Source organism: Rhopalosiphum padi, chromosome 1 (genome assembly GCF_020882245.1).
Source record: "Rhopalosiphum padi isolate XX-2018 chromosome 1, ASM2088224v1, whole genome shotgun sequence".
NCBI lineage: Eukaryota > Metazoa > Arthropoda > Insecta > Hemiptera > Aphididae > Rhopalosiphum > Rhopalosiphum padi.
In genome coordinates, this window is record NC_083597.1 from 85,746,977 (window position 1) to 85,762,542 (window position 15,566).

The 15,566-nt window shown below is 31.0% G+C and overlaps 2 protein-coding genes across 4 annotated transcripts; both read right to left on the reverse strand.

Annotated features, from left to right (window-relative positions):
- Nucleotides 1–106: 106 nt before the first annotated feature.
- Nucleotides 107–9,742, reverse strand: LOC132917086 (retinol dehydrogenase 14). Its single transcript, XM_060977636.1, has 8 exons — nt 9,595–9,742; nt 6,814–7,005; nt 6,589–6,681; nt 4,473–4,712; nt 3,996–4,184; nt 3,807–3,916; nt 1,721–1,810; nt 107–649 (listed from the first exon to the last, which is right to left on the reverse strand). The coding sequence occupies exons 2-8, from the start codon at nt 6,998–7,000 to the stop codon at nt 545–547; spliced, it is 1,014 nt and encodes a 337-aa protein (XP_060833619.1). The 5' UTR covers nt 7,001–7,005; nt 9,595–9,742; the 3' UTR covers nt 107–544.
- A 149-nt stretch (nt 9,743–9,891) lies between these two features.
- On the reverse strand, nt 9,892–14,557 carry LOC132917084 (uncharacterized). 3 transcript variants are annotated; one of them, XR_009660242.1, is made up of 5 exons: nt 13,275–14,557; nt 13,055–13,123; nt 12,894–12,983; nt 12,004–12,150; nt 9,892–11,247 (listed from the first exon to the last, which is right to left on the reverse strand). XR_009660242.1 is itself a non-coding variant. In XM_060977635.1 (4 exons), exons 1-4 carry the CDS (start codon nt 14,223–14,225, stop codon nt 12,079–12,081), a joined length of 1,182 nt encoding a protein of 393 aa, XP_060833618.1. In that variant the 5' UTR covers nt 14,226–14,557; the 3' UTR covers nt 11,503–12,078. The 3 variants fall into 3 exon arrangements, 1 of the variants encoding a protein (XP_060833618.1); XR_009660241.1 differs by lacking the exon at nt 9,892–11,247 and adding an exon at nt 11,503–11,928; XM_060977635.1 differs by lacking the exon at nt 9,892–11,247 and having other exon boundaries at nt 11,503–12,150.
- Between the last annotated feature and the right edge of the window lie 1,009 nt (nt 14,558–15,566).

A 15,566-nucleotide genomic window follows, 5' to 3' on the forward strand; every position in this document is an offset into this window, starting at 1 on the left:
TATATCCGTTTATACTGTATACTAGTATAAACATGCATACCTAAATGTCAGTTATATATATATAATAAAAAAATCAAACCTGTTGGTAATAAATTATATAAATACATTATGTTTTAAAAATATTTATTAGTGTTTTTAAAAAGATATTTCACCGTTAAATGAATGATTTATTTTGAAAAATTAGTAATTTGTAAAAAATACATAATACAGGTAGGTACATAATATTTTAAACGTATAATACCTACTCAATTACTTCATGAACAAATAACGGTTTTTATTAACATTCAAAGAATAGAAAGTCTGTTCTAAAACCGTAACACCTAATACAGTTTTTATAATTAAACATAAACTTATGATTTCAAAATAATAAAATACAATAATATAGTACATAATAATTGTACTAAAATACAAGTAGGTACACGATAATCAATAATATATTAATATATATTAATCAATCGTTGTGTTGAACTGTTGACACATCACATCACACATGTATATTGTATAAGAGATGTATATAACACATATTATAAACAGCATACGTGTGTTACGGTCTTGGGTCGTTGGGTTGGAGTTTCACGAGCTTTTCGCAAATTTCCCAATATTTCTTGGCGTTTCCTTCGTCTAAAACATCGCTTCTCAAACTGCCTTCCTAAATTTAATAAACGATTTCATGATATTAGTTTGATGTTTAAAATCATTTAGAATTTCGTCAAAGATATTATATTATAATACTTCTGTCACCGATTCACTGGTGAGTTATCAATATGTATGCCGATCAAATATTACATAATTGCGCGTACCTACTGTAAGTTTCACCTTATCAGATCGCCGACAATAAATCATGTTAATCATAAGTTATTATTAAAATATGAATACAATAATCCAGTACTTGACTTTTCTATATAGGACACTTTATTGCGGGGCGGTAGCCAACCCGTGGCACGCGTTACGTTTTTGTAGTAGAGCACACTGGCACGTGAAAACTTTTTGAGTGGACTGCGTAGGCAGATTAGGCGGTGGGTACGAAAAAAAAATTGTCCACTAATTTAATTAGACGGTTCTAAAAACTATTCTACGTATCTCAAAAAAAAACTTTATGATACATGATTAGAATAATTTTTATTATGCACAATAAATAATAATGTTAATATTTCTAACACGTTTATTGTCGATAACGATACTAAAGTTTCAATTGATCCAACGACACGTGCACTTAAATTCTGCTTTAAAATAATACTATTTCCGTTTATAAATAACTACGACTTATAACTACTAACTAGTGGTTTTGTATAAACCGTGCTCTCGAATATCGGCGTATATAAATTCAGAAGTTTATAACGGAAATCTCAAAAGTTGTGAATACAAGTTTATGGTAAGTTGACGATGGAAGTTATAATAGCAACGAAACAAACAGGGCGTTATAGATAACATAAGCTACGGCATCAACGTTCACTAATGATAATTATAATTACCAGAAAACGGTGTGAGTAAAAGCATGTAAAATAATAATAATAACATAAAAATTTGTGTGCGTACACATACGTGGATTTTTTTTTTAATTTGAAACAAGATGATCAAACGCGGAAAGCATCTTTTTCAATTTCGCCACATAATTACGCACGCATCTGTTACGGAATATATTTAATGAATCATGTATTCATCTACACGCACGATGCACCGAAATAAAATATAATATAAAGCACAATAAAATCATATTTACTTTGCAATCTTTAAAATATTTTCCGCTAGTCTTGGCAACGTCTTCGCTGACGGCCAAGTAAATTGAAGTTTGTGCACCTTGTTCGGTGGTCTGAAAGCAGATCACATCAGAATATATATTAATATGCAGATATAATACAGGCAGTTTGATATGAATAGCCTTAAATACAACTGATTTAATACAATGGTCGTGCATTAAATAGGTACATATTATACGAGTACAGATCACAAAATAGTATGGTCCAAGAAAACACCAAATATCAGATGTGTATATATTATAATTTATGGATTAAATTACTATAGAAAATTTGATATGATGTAAAAATATAATATGTATTTTATTTATTTGTTATATTATAAAAATATTATCATTTTATACTTTGCATATTACCTATACAAGTGTTATACGCTTTATATAATACCACGCGTGCGTATTAATAACTATAGAATAAAGACAAGTATTATTAATTTATATATTATATAATATGTGTATTAAACAGTGTTTATACTTGTATAAAAATTCCTTTATTTTGAAAATTACGCAAACTGCATATAGATTTTGTCCATAGAAATGTAAATACATTAAAATTTGACAATAATGAAAATAAAAAAATAGGTGTATAGCAACAGAAAATTAGATGATTAACAAATAAATTAGTGTCAATAACAATTTTAACAACCACAAATAATAATCTTGTGTTTTTCGTATGTAAATTTAAAAAAATAGTATGAACCATTCTATATAAAATAATTCTATATGACTATAAGGATATAGTCACTATACGTAGCACTATTTCAACGTGTAATACCGTGTGTAACAGTATACTATTTATTACAATATAACACTTTTTTTTTTTTTTTTTTTTTTTTAATCTAGAATTTATACAATCTATACTACAAAAAAAAAGTACAATAAGCATAATGTATGTTTTTAAATTAAGTGCAATAGCTTGAATGTCTTGAGAGAAGAAACCGTCCAGTGAAGATACTTCGACTTGAATTTACAATTATTTAGGTGTATTCATATAATGTTTACTTTATAAGGTCACGGGGCCATTGTCGTTTAAGTCTTCTGGTGGGATTTCCTGGGATGGAGATGGATAATAGCTTTTTTATGTGGGGATTAGGGTGATTTTGAAGGCGATTCCTAAATTTTGAGTAGTTTAGCTTGGCTGTATCAGTGACTTTAGGAATGTGAAGATCAGTAAGAAGTGTGTGGTTTGAAATATAAGGAGGAGCATTGGTTACGAGTCGGAGGATTTTTGATTGAAACACTTGTATTTTTTTTGTATTTGATATTTTTGCCGTGCCCCAGAGTTGTATACCGTAGAGCCAGATAGGCTTAAGAAGAAGATTATATATATGAATTTTGGTTTTGAGGGATAATTTTGAGAATTTACCGAGAATAGGTTTGAGAGAGTAGAGTCGTTGATTTAATTTTAATTTTGTTGTGTGTATGTGTTTAGCCCATGTTAGACGTTTGTCGAAGGTTATACCTAGATATTTGGCTGTGTCGGAGTTTGGTATTGGTTTGCCGTTTATATGTACCGGAGGAGGTTGTCTGTGGTGAAGAGCAAAGGTGGTGTGTACAGATTTGTTTTCATTAATTTTGACGCGCCAGAGGGAGTACCAGTGAATATAACACTTATACAAATTTACATCACTAATAATATATATATATACAGTAGAATCCACTTATTTGGGACACCACGTAAAGGGGACAACCGCTTAATAGGGACAGATTGGTATAGTCCCGAATGAATGTATTGGTTTATTAGTGTTATTCGGTTAATCGGGACAGTTGGATAATGGGGACAAATAGGTCACCACCCAATGTGTCCCAATTAAGCGGATTCTACTGTATATATATATATATATATTGTATAATGTATATATATTATCATAATAATTAAATTTTCATAACTTTATTGTTTTACTATAAATACGACAAGGCACAAATAATAAACAGTGTATTTTGTTTTAATATCATATAATAGCTGTAGTACCGCTGTGACAAAATGATTTGCCATTTGCGGCGACATAAATATTAAACTACGTTATGTCCATATATTATGTAAGACACATACCTTAAACATAGTCTTGACGATCACTTGTAAACCCAAGTTCAACGGAAATGGCACGTTTCTCCATATTCCGGAGTCGATGATGCCAGGATGAAGACAATTGCACGTAACACCTGTTTGATAATAATTATATTTTATATTTTTTCGATTTGGAAACGACTGTGGTATACGAGTATGTCTATGGGAAATCACCTGAATTACTGTCGTTGAGTTTACGTGCCAATTCCATTGAGAACATAATGTTAGCGTATTTGGAGACATAATATAAGTAGGCGGGCAGTTGGTTGGTCGGATTAGGTTTGGCCAAGTTCAATTTTGCGAGCTTGTATAAGTCGGAAGCGACTATTACAATCCTGCTAGAGGTGGTCTTTTTCAACAAAGCTAAAACGAAAAAAATTTAAACTTTACACAAAATATAATATTCATATTCACCTAAATCAAAACCTTTTGTTCAACAATTTAAACCATATATAGTTTACTTAACCGTTTACGAGACAACACGCACGATTAATGTATTTTATTTTAATTTTCCTTTCGCATTTTTATTTAAAACCTTAACGAAATATATCGTTCAGCTCTCTGTTATATTATATCATTGTTGTACAGTACGTTACATATAGAACGATTATATTTTAATCGTGGTAATTAATAATAATCGTGCGTTCTTACGTAGAAGTAAATGTGTCAGCAAAAATGGGCCGTATTGATTGGTAGCCATGGTAAGTTCTAAACCATCTTCAGTAACTTTTTTACCAAAAGTATTAGCTACGCCAGCGTTGTTGATCAGTACGTCTAATCGAGATTCTTGTTTGTTTACTTTAGCTGCGAATTGACGCACTGAATTCAAACTGCTCAAATCCAATTCCATGAGCACCACGTCAGAGTTTCCGCTATAGTTGATGATTTCGTCTGAACAAAACCATTAATTATTCAACTTTGATGTTAAAACAACAATATTATGATAGGTTCAATATATTTTAAATATATACAATAAAAAAAGTGTACGAGTATTGTTTACCCATATCGTTCAATATTTTAACACAAACTTAGAAATAAAAATTTGGATAAATTGGTGACTGAATAACGAATAAAGAACATCATCTCGGACTTCTACGTACTATATGTTTATATATATTATTATGTGTATATTATACAGACATGGGTTTGGATTATTTTTTCGAAAATTAAATATCTTAAAATTATGTGTTGTGAGAATTTTCATTATGTTATCTATAATTTCGTTATATATAAATAAAAATTAAATTATAGTTGTTTTTTAACATGCATATATTATATATTTTAATTAGGTATAAAATATAATAATATAATAATTATTAATTATATATCGAGTTTGTTATTAGGCGTATATAGACTAATAACTCGTTTTTCTTTTCCTTTTTTTAAATTTCCCAAATTAATTTCTGTGCAATATTGCAATTAAAACATAAACAATTGCAATAAATTTATTTTTGAAAAACGAATTTTATAATACACAATTCGTATAAAACATGACTTTCAAACATTGCCTTGTCATAATATAGAATCCCTTTATGCACTTCGTTTGTGAGTCTGAATTTTATACATATCTCACCATGTTTATTCTATTGCAACCCGGCTACTTGGGTGCCTACTACTACCCACCTCTGTCAAAAGTATAAAACCTTCACGACTATTTGAATATTATGTGATGGTATTTATAAATTTTCAACTTCATATAAACATAATTTGTTAGTTCTATATAAATTGGATAACTTATTTGCAGTACTTCAATAGAATACGAAAATAATAATTTTTATTTTGTTTTTAATAATATATAAAGACAAAACTTTTCTAAAATCACAAGGCAAATCGTTCAAATTAACATTATTGCAAAGCAGTATACACAACATAGTAAGTATTGTTAAACAAAACATGATAATTGATAAATAATAGTGATACGAATTATTTAGTTTTCGCGGTTATACGAAATAACGGTACAAGGCTTCAATTAATTTAATGTTAATAAAACAGTGCAAAGTACTACAAAACACAACGATATTTCTATTAAAAAAGAGTGTAGAGAACAAATGTTGTTAAATAATTGTACACACAGTCAACCGTTGGGTTCACCAAGATCTGAAAATCACCACAGAATAATGCGGACACGATGCTTAAAATGAAATTTATACGCAATACTACGTAGTATATACCTATTGTACTATGTTTAATAATTTAAACATTAATAATTAAATTAATTAACGATTAATGAATCAAATTACTGTAGAGAAAGTAAATATATGGTAAAATATTTTATGTTAACTATTTATTTGTATTTCAATTACTATTGCGCAAAAATAAAGCTAGTGAAAAGTAACTTTAATGTTAGTAAGAACTAGTTGGATTTCCTCTGAATAAAAAAGTACATGCTCTAAGACACGGTTTATTTGTACCATAAAGAAGTAAAACCAAATTATTCCTCGCAAATGATTTTTATCCATTAAATGCTCGCATGTAATACTAATAATACTACATAATATAATATAGTCATTTAACGGCAATAATGCATAATCGCAGTATATCAACGAACGCCGAAGTATTTTGTTGTTTGTGAAGTACAGTATGCACTTCGATCCATCTACTGTCACACCACTAAAAATATACAACGTTCCTGTTTGACTATGCGCAGGCACATTTGGTAAAATATAAGACTCTGTTATGCACAGCGAATGAAGTAGAAAATCAATCGATAGTCGAACAATCGCATGCAATAACTATTGAACTATTATTGTAAGTAATCGATTTTTACCTCTAGCTTTCGATCCGGTCTCCATGTTCCTGCAAGCCATGATTACTCTGGCGCCACGCTTAGCCAAATCTTTGGCCGTTTCTTTGCCAATGCCTAAGAAGAACATAATATAGGAGATAGTTAATACGGTCATGTGCTCTGTGTCGTCCAACCATATTGTGTGTATGTGTGTGTGTGTATAATACAATTACGAATGTATAATAATATATGTGCCACAAACATTACCAGAATTGCATCCTGTGACGATTACGACTTTGCCTTTCATGCTCGTGGTGCCGCGGTATACGCCTGTAGTCATCCAAGTGTACAGTTTAACAATGACCAAAAATATAAACGTGATCAGAGCGGCATAGGCGGCGATTACCACCAGGTTAGTTGTGTGAAGGTAAGAGAGAGTCTCCGAATACCACATCGTAACTATTGAAATACAAACAAAACACAACAGTTGTAGTTAATAAGGCTCATATGAATCCTCGTATAAGGCTCTATAGGTATACTGAGAGTGTTGGAAATTCGTAAAGAGATTATAAAAATAGTATTTTTAATGAGGGAGTAGCCTTGGACTCAACGTGATGATTATCAAAATCCTTGAAAATATTATTTGGTAATCTCAGATAATAAATGTGTTTAATTTATATTTGGTGGTTAAAAGTGTGAAATTGCTTAAAATAATAATTATAGTTAGGTATAAGGTCTATCTTATTCAGCGACGCATTAAAGAGAGTGCCTATTTAAAATATAAAATTAATATATTATAATAATAATGGAATAAGAAACGATAAGATCTGATTCGGATGGGAGGGGGGGGAGATAGTACAACATTTTAATTTGAAATACATTCAAATTATTCGATAAATACACTTAAAAAAATGTTTGCATATAATAGTTGTTGAAATTGTATTGGATATAAAATGTGTACCATATAGTTTGTGGATATAAAGTAATGGTCCAGGGATAAAGGAGATTAGTTTATACGTCTAAAGTCTTCATAAAACTAAAACTTTTGTAAAGCTAAGAATATAAAATCTACTTAAATTATATGACCAAAATAGTACCTAGGTACCTATACCATTATGTATCACTAGAAAAATTCACTTAATAATCAATATAGAAGCTACATAATAAGTATTTAACACTTTTACAAATTATTTTATACTAATAATAATACACATTTTATACAATAAGAATAACTATCTCCCTGCGTTACAAGTTTCAAAATAGTGTCTAAATATATACTATACAATCTGCGTTAAACGCATACTATCTCAGAGTTATTCTGTGCAGGTGCTATATTATTTTATAAAAGTAATTTACACAATTACAATCATAAATTTCTAATCTATAGACTACAACAATGTGCGGAAAATTATTACCGTTTGGACATAACTTATCACGACATGAATAAATGAATCAATTAAGTACAATAATAACATTTCCTTGAAAAACAAATATTGTGTTATACATGGTAAAAATTACAATTACGACACTAGATTATGAATAATGTGAGCGTGTACATACTATATAAACAGGACATAGGTAGCAGTACTACATGAAATATATATATAAACGTGCAATACCTATGTAGCGTAATTAATTACAATAACATTTTTGTTTGTATTTTTTTTTTTTTTAATTTATTGAGAATACTTGATTAACTCTTATTTGATATGTGTGAGTTTCTATTTAACAATTGTTATAGTATTAAATTTACATCTAAAATTAACTGTAGATTTAACATTATAAAATACATATAATCTTTAGAGACTTTCTAATCTTCATATAGACATTGATCTATTATATAAATTAACAAACAGTAAATCATAAGTAGGTACCTATACAATTTGTCGATGACCTCGGATCTTTACAATGATCAACTAAGATAGAGTAATCATTTTGAAAAAATAATTATACAAATTATGTACTTAATATTATAATTGTTGTTTTTTTTTCTAACCAACATAGTTTATTACTCAAAAAAATACAATTTGCTTCTATTATTATAATGAACTATTCAAAAATGTAGTTGGAATAATTGTATAATAATGAATTATATTCCATAAATGTTCGTGCTGTTTTAGGGGAAAAATAGGTATTCATTTTTCGTAATAGAATTGTTGAGTATGAAAATATTTTAAACAAATAGTACCTATATATTTTATTTATTCTAATTAGGTAGTAAATTTATTTTAAAACTAACTTGTATTTATTACTAAATATAAACGTCACCAGTCACTAACACTGTTAGAATTTAGTGTATTAATGTATTTATCTTGGTGGTTTCATCTTTTATACTTTATTATACTAATAAATGATAATTACTTAGATAAGCTTTTTTTGTATTATACTGAAAAAATTACATTATTTTTGCACCACTATATATTCTTTTATAAATTAATTCATTAAAAAATAAAACACCTCTGTGCGTCAATCCCGATGGGCGGAATGTTACTATATATAGACCTATAGACTAATGAAATGGCCAATAGGTACTTAACTAATGCTTTTTTAAGGATCAATAAAAAATAATGAAGGTTTGTGTACTAGGTAGCAGTTATTAAATTACGGCTAACTGTTGATCAATATGAGTTATTAATGTCCTGTAAATATTAATACGCCATTATGGTATTATCTTTAATTATAACTATACAGCTGTTATATTATATTAAACTGGAAACGTTTAATGTTATTATCTACGCTAGACTAAGTAAAACGCATTTATACGGAAGTTCTGTTGGTCCCAAAATAACACTGCTTTATATTTCACAGCCTTAACGAATGTACATTTTAAAAACGATTTAATTTGTAGTCTAGGTACCTAATTAGTAACTAAAAACATAATATGTGTCAATATCGTAATGATTTATAAGTTCGGTAATCAGAATAATTCGTAAAACGTTATCAGAAAAGCGTTTTAACTAGATATTTCATGATCAAAAACCAAGCAAAAACGATATATATATATTTATATCATTATAATAAAAAAAATGAGAAAAACTTTTTACTCACGTTAGACGATGACTTCTGTTGTAGAATATTGTTGTGTGCACGGTTACGAGTTCACAGCTATTGCGCGGCCAAGTGAAAGTAGTACGGCTCTGGAGGAAGCATGAACACCGCGAAGATGGAAACGACATAATATGCCGGGCGGAAGGGAGAGCGGTTTGTGAGTATTAGTGACGTAATAATATTATAGACGATGGCTATAACTCGTCGACTGTTTGGATCACATAACTGACATTTTGTATGATTTTAAGAGAGAATTTATTCTTAATTTCACGATAGTATAAGATACATGTGTATTGATAGCAACTGTATCGTAGTATAATATTATATTATTATTACACATACAAATATATAATACGTCTTATATGTACTAACTTTATTGAAACACATACGTATTACATTATTTAAACATTCACCGACGAGATAATTTTAATGATATGTCGGAAAGTGGTACGAAATTCCATCAGAACGTCAAAAACAAACGCGTATCGCGCGTATGACCTGCACATATTTGTACAGTCGTCAGTCATTAACGCGTACTTGGTTCTAAACAAAAATTCTTTTGGTCATCGTGCAGAGACAAAACGATGATTTCTATCGAATTGGAAATTTTAGCGATTTATCCGAAAAAAATATACACGTCATGACGTAGTGTAATAAAATTTTAATGATTTATCCTAAAAGAAATATACACGTCATGACGGGTAATAACAATAATATAATATATTGACTGTTTTTAATTTCTTATCGTTCTTAATGTTTTACTTCTTGCAGATTATACTTTTTCAGATGACGAACTTCTTACTATATAGTCGCAATGAGGCGAATAACAATCATTTATTAAATAAAATATCATAAATATTTTCTATTTTTCTAAATAAATAAATTGGGTTTTTTTTATGAGAAATTTTAAAAAATGTTTACGAGAATACGATGAAATATATGATAATATATAAGCTATGTAGGTATAATAGTTCTAAACTAGCGTACTAACCATGTATAGAACACATTTAAAAAATTATTTTTTCATAATTTTAAACTCCGAGCAAAATAATAAATGTTTTAGTTTTATAATCATGTATTCATGTATGTTTGTTTTTTTTTTTTGTGACAGCTATCACATTTCAGAAGTCAAAATATTCAATTTTGAGGGTAGATTCAGATAGAAAATTGGATTGTTATTTTCAGAGGTCAAAAGTAAAAATTATGATGTTTTTTTTAATTATATTGATAAAACAAAAATAAACTACGAAAAAACGGAAGTATAGTCAAAAATATTTAGACTTATTTTAAGCTATTTATTCAACTAACAAATGTATACCATTCTACTAGATATGTTGGCATTGACTTATATATAAATTAATAATACCTAATAATATAATATGATTTAAATTATAATAATTATTATACAATGTATGAAATATGAAATGATTTGTTAAAAATCAATTCATTTCACCGTATTTCTAATAATATAAAATAAAAGTACTAATAATACAATATAAATATATTTTGAAATATTGCTTCGCTCGTTTCCTAGCTATAATAAGTGCATGTTCCACAAATATATTTGAAATCATTATTCTATTAGATAAATATTATGTTTCACAGCGTTATAATAAGTTGACTGTTTTTTGTTGTTCTAAGAACTGATGGTATCTATTAAAAAAAATATGACCTTATTTTTTTTTAATATTACATTATTATTTCCTAAAATAAAGTATTGTATAAAATATATTGTTATCTTAATATAATACATATATTGTATTATTATACAAATATTGATGAAAAATATATTGGAATAAAAAGTAAATATCTACTTATTAAAAATCTAAGGCTATAAAATTAACACACATTTCACAATTTTTATTTTACTTATCTAAAATCATGTGCATTAATTATTATCAAATATTTTCATTGTACACAATTAATCAATTTTTAATAGTTACATTTCGACTGTGAAATATTTAAGTAGGTAGATACTAGGTACATATGTACATATATACCATTAAAACGGTGTAATTTATTTGTAAGCTTGGTATGAAATATAAATTCACCGTTTATTTTTATTATTTATTAGTCATTTTTCAAAAAATGTAGGTATATTGTATATATTAATTTTACTGCTTATAAAAGTTAAAATGTTATAGTCATGTAAGAAATAGTTTAAAAATAATTTTATCTCGTACACAGACATGCCCTGAAGTTATGCCGATCGACATAATGTCTAAATGTCTAATGCAAGTATTTACTATTATTATTTAGCGATCGAGTGGAAATGTTAAACAATGTTATCGTCCATGGATTAAATATCGGAAAACTCAACTAGAAATTGCACTACTGTAAATATTATTATAGTTGGTAATGCGTATATATAAGTATATAACGTACGATATGTACTGTCTATGTACTTACACGCGTGATGTATTGTTATTTATTTCAAAAAATCCCCTAAGCGTATTATAGAGATTAGAATTCTAAACGTGTTTGCTAATACACATTATCCACCTTTATTTTGAACTGGAGTAATATTACTAAATACGTAATGCAGACGCCCACTGCCTGAAACAAAACGAACACACACAATTTATATAAACTGCGTAACTTCGTGTACACAACCTACTATATATACTTAATCCGAATTACACACATCAGTCAGCATTCGATTACGATTTTAGTTTATATTATGTAAGTAGAGTAACAATAAAATTAAATTGTAATACAGTGGAATTTCATTTAACCGTCGCTCGGGGTTACTCGTCATACTCAAAAATAAATATTATTAAATAAATGTAAAATATTTATCGATATATTGAAAATTTCTGTGATGCTAAAAATAGAAATCAATAATTCAGCACATTCATTCGATATTGTGTAAACAATCACATCGATTTTTTTTTAATTATACAAAACAGTATTTCATAATGAACAAACATACACACATACACTACACTGTGTTATACCCCCTTAAGTTCATACTCATAAATATAAGTATGAATATTTTTTTACAGTCGAATATGATTGAGATGTCGAGAAAATAATGTTTATTTTTATTTTTTATTATATGACAGTAATAATAATATTATTATAATATCATATCACTATACATAAGATCAAATAATTAGCTATAGACATATTTGTTTTTTAAGCCAAACTTCATATCAAATCAATTTCTTGGTATTTAATATAATAATAATATATATTTATAGTTTATACACTGTTTTATTAGTAAATAATTAATAACTTATAATCCTTGTCGGCGCTTTATAATATTGTATTTATTACAATATGTTGTATTCACTTACAGAAGTGAAGAGGCGAGCGTTTATGGAGAAGAGATCACACATCGAAAATTCCATTACAGTACTAGATATTTGATTTGAAAATATTTGTAACTGAAAAAATATAATAAAAATATTAGACAGTTTATACAGTGTTTTCATAATATATAGAGCATAACAATAACCTCTTCTTTCGTACAAATATCTAAACAATATCTGCTTATGTCCGTTATTGTTTCTTTCGAGCTTTGTGCCTATATAGCGTAAACATACAAATCATATTATATACAACAGATAAACAATAAATAAACCTCATAAAAAAAAAAAAATGGATTCTCCGGCACTAACGAACAACACTCTACAACGCGTCGATACTGTTAAAATGACAAAAATTCAATAATAAACCTGTTTCATGGTGATGTCCACCGTCATGGTGACGACGAAAAACCGGAACATGTACTGGGAGAGCCACAGGAATATGTACACGGTGGCCATGTCCCCGGCGGGTCGATAGACCGAGTTCTTCAGGTGGTAGTAGACGTCGAACAGCGCCATCACGCACAGGTTGCACAGCGACAGGCCAATGGGCACGGCGAACGTGGGCTTGAGCGCGTTCACGGCCTCTCGGATCAGCCTGTGCCTGATCCGGAACCGTTCGATCGCGTCCACTAGCGGCTGTCCGGTGGCCGCCGAGTAGTAGTGGTAGGGCGGCCGGCGGTCGTCGTCTCCGTCGTACGGTATCCAACCACCGTCGCGGCCGGGCGGCGGATCTTCGCGCGCGCGCCGGCCGTCCACGATCCGCTCGCCGATGGCCTCCATCTGCCGGTTGAGGTCCGCGAACCTCGTGTACAGCACGTACAACAGCCGCGCGAAGTGCGTCTCGTACAGACACACGTACAGGTTCTGCGAGTACATGAAGCTGAAGTACACGAGCACGGGCGCCGGCCGGCCGTCGGACACGAACCGGTACAGACGGAACGCGTTGACGGGCACGATGAGCAACAGGTTCGTGTACAACACGACGCCGTCGAACGTCGCGCGGCCGACGTAACGCGGCCGGTCGGCAGCGTCCGCGCCCGTGGCCGGCGCCGTGTACGCGTCGTGCAGTTCGGTGCGCTCCACGTACGTAGCCATGGTGCCGCGATACTTGCGCCACGCGATGACCACCGACACCAGACACGTGAAGCTCACCGACCGCGCGTATATGCCGGCCATCAGGCTCACGTGTTCGTCGCAGCTGTCCCCGTCCAGTATGCACTCGAAGTAGGGAGTCAGCACGAAGTTGATCACGCACATCACGGCCATCGCAGCCTGGGCCGCCGACCCGGCGCACTTGACGATCCGTCTGCGCCGCATCGCGCGTTATCTGATGTGCTGTTTCTCTGTCCGTGTCCACTTATACGTTACACCCGCGGTTTAGGTATCCGTCGGGTGATTTCGGGACGTGGGTGGCCGCGACGCGTATACTGTGGCACCACTAATTTTTCTGCGTTTTATCGTGGCCCGCCTTGAAATGAATTTGCGACAAAGATTGAAATACCTACGCTACATTCAGTGGCGGTACCAGAATTTTTTCTAGGTAGGGCCAATGATGGGAGGCCAACAATTATAAAAGTAGGGCCACAAAAATTAAAAATGAGTATATTATTACGCTTAATAGGTTAGTGGTAGGGCCAGGCATTTTCAAATAGGGCCTTGGACGCCTTGGTCCTACCTTGCTCGTCCCTGGCGCCGCCACTGGTTATATTATATATATATTATATTGGTATATGCACGACAAGGATGTTATTTCTAACTTTCCAATTTTTTTCAGTTTATTAAAATATTATAATAACCCTTCAACCCCATATGTATGCATACGATACGTATGCTACGATGAAGAAAATATCTGGCATCACCGCTGTTATATAAAAATACAAAATCAATGGTACGAGTAATACGAATAATACGAATAATATTTAAGTCGCCGCATTTGCTCGGAAAAACAAAACCGTTTTGAATGTTTTGATTATTTCATACCGTGTCTACCTACCATAACGGTCCTTCAGTTTTCAGTCACACGCGACAAAACACACCTGAATGCGCTAAGAACTGTTTAAAAAACGGATCGTATAACGAAGTAATGGCCAATGGGCTAATCTAAAAATACTACACTCGACCGTCGTCGACGGGTTAAGAGTATACCTCAAGTCATATATACTGAATAAACCGAGTCTTAAATATCGAGCTTTGCGTAGGTACATCGATAGCCGAAAATCTTTGTTATCTGAGCATGAAATCTGCAGTATAATAATATTATACTACTACACTACTCGTATATTATATTACGTACCAACTTAAATTCAAATAACAACTCTATCGCGTGAAGTTTTGACATTTGTGTAATTGTGACTTCGTAACTTTTAACCGTCATATAATAATATTATTATGGCTCAATTAGATTCAAGTTTTTTTTCCCTGTTATTAATTTATTTAGCTTTACCCAAAAACAGTAATACACTTTTAACGCTAATTTTCTTACGTCTCAATGTCGCCGTCAGTACGAAGTTTAACACGCAAATGCTCATTACGTCATCAACTATACAAACATTACAAACTTATCGCAATATACTTCAAACATTTAACGTCATTCGGGTTGTTCAATACTTGTTCGAAAAATCAAATCAGTTTTGATTACTCATATCATACCGTCGGACC

Coding starts and splice junctions, on each gene's coding strand:
- LOC132917086 (XM_060977636.1), bottom strand. CDS start 7,000: ATGTGGTATTCGGAGACTCTCTCTTACCTTCACACAACTAACCTGGTG. Junction 4,185..4,472: donor GCTGACACATTTACTTCTAC/GTAAGAACGCAC, acceptor TTTTCGTTTTAG/CTTTGTTGAAAAAGACCACC. Junction 650..1,720: donor AATATTTTAAAGATTGCAAA/GTAAATATGATT, acceptor TATTAAATTTAG/GAAGGCAGTTTGAGAAGCGA.
- LOC132917084 (XM_060977635.1), bottom strand. CDS start 14,225: ATGCGGCGCAGACGGATCGTCAAGTGCGCCGGGTCGGCGGCCCAGGCT. Junction 13,124..13,274: donor TGGACATCACCATGAAACAG/GTTTATTATTGA, acceptor TACGCTATATAG/GCACAAAGCTCGAAAGAAAC. Junction 12,984..13,054: donor ATATTTGTACGAAAGAAGAG/GTTATTGTTATG, acceptor ATATTTTTTCAG/TTACAAATATTTTCAAATCA.